Source organism: Fomitopsis serialis (genome assembly GCF_022376445.1).
Source record: "Fomitopsis serialis strain Sig1Antser10 chromosome Unknown B0H18scaffold_151, whole genome shotgun sequence".
NCBI classification, from domain to species: domain Eukaryota; kingdom Fungi; phylum Basidiomycota; class Agaricomycetes; order Polyporales; family Fomitopsidaceae; genus Fomitopsis; species Fomitopsis serialis.
In genome coordinates, this window is record NW_025955111.1 from 83,664 (window position 1) to 91,351 (window position 7,688).

Genomic DNA, 7,688 nt, shown 5'->3' on the forward strand with positions numbered 1-7,688 from the left:
AAGTGTTCGCACCATGTAGCTTTTGCCTACATAACCTCGAGGTCAACGATGGAAATGAAGGTATCCCCGCCCCCATTTGTGTATCTGCCTTCGCACTTCGGGTCGACAACATGAACACGATGTCTGTGGCCTTACTGGCCCTTGTACTTCTCTTCGTTGCATGCCTCGCGCATCTTTTACCTTACCTCACAGATCCACATGCCCTCCGCTCCTACCCAGGCCCTTGGTTAGCCAAGCTGTCGGACGTATGGCTCGGACGAGTAGCCGCTCAAGGCCACCGCTCTGAGGTTGTCCACCAGCTACACAAGCAGTACGGTGAGAAGTCTTCCCATCGAACCAGACGTCCGAGCTGAACGTGCATCGTCACACAGGGACCTTCGTCCGGTTGGCGCCAAACCACTTGTCCATCTGCGACCCGGATGGGATCCAGGACGTCTACGCGCACGGGAACGGCACGACGAAGTCGGACTTCTACGACGCGTTCGTGTCCATCACGCGCGGGCTCTTCAACACGCGCTCCCGCGCGGACCACACGCGCAAGCGCAAGGTCGTCGCGCACGTCTTCTCGCAGAAGAGTGTGCTCGAGTTCGAGCCGTACACGCGCGTGCACGTCGCCGCGCTCTTCAGGCAGTGGGACCGGCTGTGCGGGCGCGGCGCGGAGGGCTTCGAGGGGAAGGAGGGCGATGGCTGGCGGGGCGAGGGAGGCCGTGTGTGGATGGACTGCCTGCCGTGGTTCAACTACCTCGCGTTCGATATCATTGGTACGCATTCGCTGTCGACGTCGCTAGGGTAGCCGTACTGATGCGTGACTGTCTCCTTCAGGGGACCTAGCCTTCGGGGCACCGTTCGGCATGCTCCAAGCCTGCGCAGATACTGCACCGACTGTCCTATCCCAGGAGGCCGCAATGGCGTCATACGGTAGCTCAGGTAAGAATTCACCAGAGGTGACCTACTGCCCCGCCGTGCAGATTATAAACGAGCGTGGCGAGTACTCCGCGTCGATCGGCGTGCTGCCACCGCGCTGGCGACCGTGGCTCGTTCGGTTCGTCCCCTGGTACCGCCAGGGGCCACCTCAGTGGAGTTGTTGGCGGGGATGGCGATCGCTGCGATCTCGAAGCGTCTGGCTGCGCCGACGGAGAGGACGGACTTGCTATCGAAGCTGCAGCAGGGGAAGGATGAGGAGGGGAGGCCGTTGGGTGCGAAGGAGCTTACAGCGGACGCCCTGACTCAGCTCATCGCTGGGTCAGATACAACGTCGAAGTGAGTATGTTCTCCTGCTCGAGTCGTTCTCTAGGTGCTCATCACCTCATCTCAAGCTCGTCGTGCGCGATAGCCTATCACCTGGCAGCCAACCCTGACGTCCAGGAGAAGTTACAGCGCGAGCTGGACGCAGCACTCGGCGGCGAGGATGATCCCGTCGTCACGTTCGAGCAAGTCAGACGTCTTCCGTACCTCGATGCGGTGATCAACGAGGGCATGCGAGTCCACTCGACCTCTGGAATCGGTCTGCCCCGCGAGGTGCCTACCGGGGGATTGACGGTGTGCGGGCGGTTCTTCCCCGAAGGCACGGTCCTATCGGTGCCGACTTACACTGTCCACCGAAACGAGGACGTATGGGGAAGCGACGCGGACGTGTTTCGACCTGAACGCTGGCTGGAGCGGGATAAGAACGAGCTCCAGAAGGCCTTCAACCCGTTCTCGTTCGGACCGAGGTGCGTTGCGCTCGTGCGGTGTTGCAGCAATATTTCTGACTGAGCGCTGATGTAGGGGATGTATCGGCCGCAATTTGGCGAGTATGGAACTGTTTATCATCGTAGCTTCCGTATTCCGACGGTACCACTTCGTCTTGGAAGACACTAGCCAAAAGGTACGTGTATCCGGTGATGCGTTGCGATATGGACGGGGCACTCATGCTCTTGATAGTTGGATACCAAGGAGGGTTTCTTGCGGAAGCCTGTCAAGTGCAGGGTGGGGGTCAGGCGCAGAGCAACAGGGATCGGGATGTGACCAGTAAGACTGGTTGAACAAGTCTGACAGCTGCTATCGATCTAAGTTACATCTAGCAGATTCATGTTGTTGATTGAGCGATCGACCTACCTAACAGTGAGTGCGGTGATGAATAGGAGCATCGAATGATAGACCGTGAAGACCTCGGCCGCGGAGACCCGATATTAGTCGATTCAAGAGGTGATGTACTAACGCAGAGTAGCATAGTAGATACATCTTACTAGGCTTGGCGATGGGGGTCGTCAGACCCGATCGCACATGTTTCCGCGCCGCCTGATCAAACAAACTATGTAACATAGTGTTTGTTATACAACCGCTGTAGTCCGACTCTTTCCGAGTCCTCAAGTGTGCTCGCGAACGTTGCCTCCTCCATTATTCAGGAGGAGGAGGAGGGTGGGTCCATTGTCGTGGGAAGATTAGATCGCTACTGGCGCGGGCGCTTGGCTCTTCCTGACTCAGGCGTGGCCACCTCGTAACTCAAGTACTCAAGTTCAATCGTGCAGTTCTGCACCGTCATCTTCTACACACACTGGCACCTAAAGGCTCTTGAAGTGACCAACGAATCCCGACCGGGAAGATACATGAGCGCTGTGTTATCGCTCATCGAAACCCCTACAACTTGTGAGCCAGTAGCACGATTAGCTCAAGCTGTGACGCCGCATAAACCTGTTGCAGCCGCAATCGAACTTTCCTCCAGCAAGACATCAGTGCACGTATATTCTCAGCGAGCCGAGCTATGCAGCGAAGCAGGCTAGAGATGCATCTGGCAGATATCATGCGTATCACCAGCGCATTGTCTGACGCCAAGACGATAGACCTTTGCTTGCGATGGAAGTTGATTTCCTGGGAAACTTTGTGAGTGGTGGCTGAGTAGTGGTCCTCCTTTGGATGGCTGATTGAACAGCTCTATCTTTCGTGTTCACAGCATCAAATCACGAGCCGCCCGGATTGAAGTATCGGCATCCCTGAAGCACCCGTCCCCGCTACGTGAGCTGATGAAATAGGAATGCGTACACTCCCTGAACATGCCTCAAAAGACGCGGAAATAAACGCTTCGCTGCAATGATCCTCAATATTTCACGGCGTTCGTCTTGGAGTCAAAGAGCACAGCGGGCGCTGCGAAATACGCTGAGACATGGATGCACAGGACACACCTGTACCGTCCGACGTGCGGCGTACTAAAGCAGTGCTCTCTGGGAATGACTGGCCGAGTCAAGGCCGAGTGCAGTTCCGAGCATATCGCTACATTGTATCCGATGTTGCGCGGAGTGGAACTTCATTCAGTCTCATGCATCCTCGTAAGATGTTTGACCTATATATACATTGTCACAGCTAGTTCTCGGGGGAGGACGCTTTTCGTATGACTCAGCTGATTTTGGCCGGCGAATACGAGCATACTCGCAGGCGATTCAAGGTATGATACGCCACTGCTTGAATAGTAATTTTGAAGCGGTTCCTGATACTGATGTCAAGGACAGACTCACACCAAGTCATCAATGATTCAGCCAAGCAACACGCCGAAGCTCTCCGTGTCTCTGCTCACGGTCTTTTAGGAGCTACGCCTGAGAGCTATGTCAGCGCTAAGTACTGACACCGAGAAGATTTACTCGACTCCTGATTTGCGGTACGTATCATCATAGTGTGCTTCATTGTATGCATGGTTACGGATGCATTTCTGACCCGCTTGTTGCATTCGATAGCTTACCTAGGTCCGTATGCCGCATGATGCCTCCCTCAGGAGCATGGGACTCACAGGCGCCAGTGATTTGATATCATGCCCCGAAGACTCACTCCTCCCCATTAGTCGCGCTTCTTCTGTGAAAGGGAGAATCGTATGGCATCCAGTGGTGATGACAGCGGCGTCGCTCTCCGAGGCCGCCGGGAGTCGCATCTCCGCTCAGAGCCTGTTGGGCACCCTTCATGCATCATACCATCATACGCGCAATCATTGTTGGACAGTCGGACAGTCATTGCAGTGTGGCTCCGCCACGGCGATGCGTTCAGCTGGTAGCTGCGCTGGGCGCCAGCAGCCCGTTGGCATCCCGAACCCTTACGGAACGGCGCTTCGTGCGCAAAGTTAGTTATAAGCGATGCAATGAAGCAACAGGAAATACTTCCTGGCGCTCCCAAGCCCCCGCGACGGCGATAAGATGTCCGTCTCTATCAGCGACATCGATTCATTGGAAGTATCCAAGTACCTTGCAGGCGAGGCACTTATTCGTTGCTCCTGTGCTCCCTTGTCTGACGTCGTGATAGCACAGGTGCAGGAGTAACACTTGTTCTCTATGATCACCTCCTCAACTTACCGAGGGAGATCCAATACGTGTGGCAAGAACCGCCTCTCTTTCTGGCAATATGCGTGCTCGCCGACGTATATCTTAGGGAAGCCGGTCTCATGTATATTGCAGTCGGTGTGTCACACTTGTCTTGAGCTGTTCTGCGACGTGCTCAAGTACCTTGAACAGTATTGAGCGGGGTTGCTCCTATGGATAGGCATGTGAGTATCGTTGCAGGTTTTGAGAGTTGTCACTCATTTATACGCCGTTGAAATATCAGAAGTGAGACCTAAGGACGTACACGTCGCCTTGGATCCGCCCACTGACACCGGCGGTCATGACAGGTGTGCTTCCTTCACCGTTTTCGCTGTCGTTTATGGTCTTTTTAGTAATGCATCAGTCCATTGTGAGTGAAGTTTGACGTTATTCTTGACTGCACTCACCGTTGTTCGGAAGCTTACATTCTCTTTCGATTGTACCGAATCTGGGACGACCGAAAGTTTGTCAAATATGTCCTTGGTGTAGCCTTCGTGATATGTATGGCCGGAACTATCGTATCTGACGGCTACGTCTTGAAGCAGCTCACCGGTATAGCAAGACAAATCTGCTCAATGTGGATAGCTAACGAGTAAATCCTCTTTTAGCGGAAGTGCAATACGTGCAGTTTCATGCCATAAATCAGGCCGCGACATGCGTATTCCCTAAGAAGTCTTGGTATCTTGTTGGCTCTTGGGCAGGCATGGTGAGTACTGGGATAATGGACAAACATATCCTAATCCTTTCACAGGTCGCATTCGATTTGATTGCACTTGCCATGGTCACCCTGAGCTCCCTGATGACCCCGCGTAGACCCAACACTGCCATTGTCGGTGTTCTATACAAACAGGGGTTCCTTACATTTTTGGTGCGTCAAAACGGTGTCCCTCGTTTTGCAAAATGCATAATCAAATTATGTCTAGGCGTTTCTGCGTAGGGTCCGTTCACTACTTGTCTAGCATTTCATTGACCACCGTTCCCAGTTCTACGACTATCAAGATTACTGCCAACCATATTCGGATCGGTGAGCTTTTCGCGCCCACGCGCAGCATCAGTAACTGATGGATGTCCAGGCTGCGGACACGTTACTCATGCCACCGTGAGTAGTCCTATTCGCTTCGGCACTACATGCGCTATATACATGACTATCACTCAGGGTTACGTGGGCGCTAGACGGCGTTCTTAGCTTCCGACTCTTTCTGAAGATCAAGCAGGTCGAGCACAGTTCGAGGCGACACTGGTCAAAGTACGACGCGGGCCCGCGAACACGAGGCAACGGGAGTCTTGGTTCACAACCGACCATCCTTGTGTTCGAGGAGATCGAGATGGACAATAAATAGATGTCGGTGAACACTCGACGGAAAGACACGACGTTGGCACCACTACCTAGCATTACTTATCTATCTGAGATGTATGACACCGTTGATGTAGCACCAAATCGGCGCACGGCTGAATACTGTATTTATTGCTTTCAGTCAGTACTAGTATACTCTGCGTATTAGCGTACTTATCATGGGATGAGGAGCTGATGTACGGACCTATCATGACACCTTTGAACTGGCGGGGTAACAGAATGATGGGAGCGGGACCCTGAAACTGAGGGCATCCTGTTTGCAATGCTTCTTGACAGAACCATACACACGTTACCCATGGATGTGAGAACGTGACTGGCCGATACCCGTAGGAGAGAAATGTATGACGCGCTTACAGACCGGACGCGAAGTCCATGGGGATATCATGCCTGCGGAGAAGCCGCATCGTGACATGTGCCGGCCTATCGAACCGCCTGCACCTGAGAGCTTGGAGTTCTGCTTATCAAGTTACCTACTGCTGGGGCTACGGCGGGTCTAGTCTGCCGTACGATCAGTACGAAGTGCTAGCTTGCTCGGTAGATGCGCCGCCCAAGGTACAGTGAGCACTGCAGGAGACTAATAGCTATACATAGTGATGTGAACGAACGGAACACGGAATACACATGCTTTGTGATCGCTCTCACCCGGATCCTAGCTAACCACAGCCATATAGCATCATCTTAAATGCGATGTCGGCGACGGCGTAGTAGGCAGGTCGCAACACATCGGCCGCTGTAATCATTAATCTATGCCCGGGGTGTCTGAAATCCGATACGTGATCTTTTCCGCGTGGACCTCATCGCACAGATGTCAGAATACGGCTGAACTCGGAGACGAGACAGTGAACGCTCATTACCTTCCCTGCTCCCATGTATTCAAACCCGTCATGGACGCTTTGCAGTCCGTTAGGGAACACTTTGACTGGAACGGGCTTGAGCTTCCCTTTCGCCAGGAGTGCTGAGATTAACTTCGCGTATTCCATGGCACTTTGACGATGCTCCTCTACAGCAGGATATGCGAAGGGGAAGGTCAACTCCTGTGCAAACGTGGAGATCTGAATAGGGATGTACTCGTGTCAAGGAGACGGCTGCTGCACTGACCTTCCCCAGAATAGTGTAAGCGAGAACCAGGTGCGTCTGAACACCTTTCGACCTGCTGACATAGGGCAGCAGAGTCGCAATGGTGCCGCCCTCCTTGCTCAGCGACGTGCTGACTTGGTTCGGCGTTCTATCTTGACTGAAACAGTCCATGGCGTGCCGAAGGGAACCGCGGGTACTGGCGAATATCTTCCTCGGGGTCTGAGAGTTGGCGTAGTCGTACACTTCGTCTGCCCCGAGAGCCTTGACGAGTTCGAAGTGCTTCGGCGACGCCGTCGCGATAACTCGCATACCACTCAGCTTCGCAAATTGAACGGCATACTGTCCGGTCGCAGAGGTGCCGGACCATATAAGCACGGAGCTCGACTCTTCAACGGGATGGTCGGGCGTAGGAAGTTTGAGACAATCGTAAAGGGCAAGACATGCTGTGAAGCATGCTACGCCAAGTTGTGCGCCGTCTTCGAAAGACACTGAATCAGGGAGAGCGATGGCCAGGGCGGCTTGCATGACAACATATTCAGCAAATGCGCCGTTGGGAGCTATCCCTGGTATGCAAGCGGGAGATCAGGTTCCCGTTATACTACCGAGTACAGGCCAATACTCACCTCCCTGTACGCATCCAGCGACGCGTTCGCCTACGTGTCTCAACGTATCAGGAACCTCCGGTCCGAGCTCAACTACTGTGCCCGCGAAGTCACAGCCAAGTATATTGTTAGGCTTCTTGTGCAAAAGGGCGGTCTTCCCTGATTGTTAATCAGCAAAGTTGTGAATACGTCGGTTAAGGAAGAATTTTCATTACAGTCCACAGGGTTTTGAGCACTCGCGGTAATTTTGACCAAGATCTCACCCGCCGAAGCCTGAGGTATGGGTACGTCCTTCAGTGTGAATTGCCCGTTTTCCAAGGTCACGATCGCCTTCAT

The 7,688-nt window shown here is 53.6% G+C and overlaps 3 protein-coding genes across 3 annotated transcripts; 2 read left to right on the top strand and 1 right to left on the bottom strand.

Moving 5' to 3' along the window:
* Positions 1–21: 21 nt before the first annotated feature.
* On the top strand, positions 22–2,342 carry B0H18DRAFT_1044198 (cytochrome P450). Its single transcript, XM_048030707.1, has 7 exons — positions 22–315; positions 372–761; positions 823–1,046; positions 1,082–1,260; positions 1,317–1,712; positions 1,768–1,867; positions 1,924–2,342. Exons 1-7 carry the CDS (start codon positions 111–113, stop codon positions 2,005–2,007), a joined length of 1,578 nt encoding a protein of 525 aa, XP_047886757.1. The 5' UTR covers positions 22–110; the 3' UTR covers positions 2,008–2,342.
* A 1,236-nt stretch (positions 2,343–3,578) lies between these two features.
* On the top strand, positions 3,579–5,492 carry B0H18DRAFT_959663 (uncharacterized protein; the record flags this gene model as incomplete). Its single annotated transcript, XM_048042845.1, has 12 exons — positions 3,579–3,631; positions 3,812–4,083; positions 4,269–4,418; positions 4,564–4,627; positions 4,673–4,689; positions 4,740–4,871; positions 4,928–5,025; positions 5,071–5,187; positions 5,243–5,257; positions 5,303–5,343; positions 5,393–5,418; positions 5,476–5,492. The coding sequence occupies 12 exons, from the start codon at positions 3,579–3,581 to the stop codon at positions 5,490–5,492; spliced, it is 1,002 nt and encodes a 333-aa protein (XP_047886758.1).
* Positions 5,493–6,412: 920 nt separating this feature from the next.
* Positions 6,413–7,688, bottom strand: B0H18DRAFT_886658 (chaperonin 10-like protein; the record flags this gene model as incomplete). The annotated part of the gene is made up of 5 exons (XM_048041133.1): positions 6,413–6,466; positions 6,528–6,707; positions 6,772–7,313; positions 7,374–7,511; positions 7,568–7,688. The coding sequence occupies 5 exons, from the start codon at positions 7,686–7,688 to the stop codon at positions 6,413–6,415; spliced, it is 1,035 nt and encodes a 344-aa protein (XP_047886759.1).

What these genes read in the sequence shown, in the direction of transcription:
- B0H18DRAFT_1044198 (XM_048030707.1), top strand. Translation starts at nt 111, where the DNA reads ATGAACACGATGTCTGTGGCCTTACTGGCCCTTGTACTTCTCTTCGTT. An exon ending in GACCGTGGCTCGTTCGGTTC is followed by an intron (nt 1,047 to 1,081) that starts GTCCCCTGGTAC and finishes ACCTCAGTGGAG; the next exon opens with TTGTTGGCGGGGATGGCGAT. An exon ending in GGGTCAGATACAACGTCGAA is followed by an intron (nt 1,261 to 1,316) that starts GTGAGTATGTTC and finishes CCTCATCTCAAG; the next exon opens with CTCGTCGTGCGCGATAGCCT.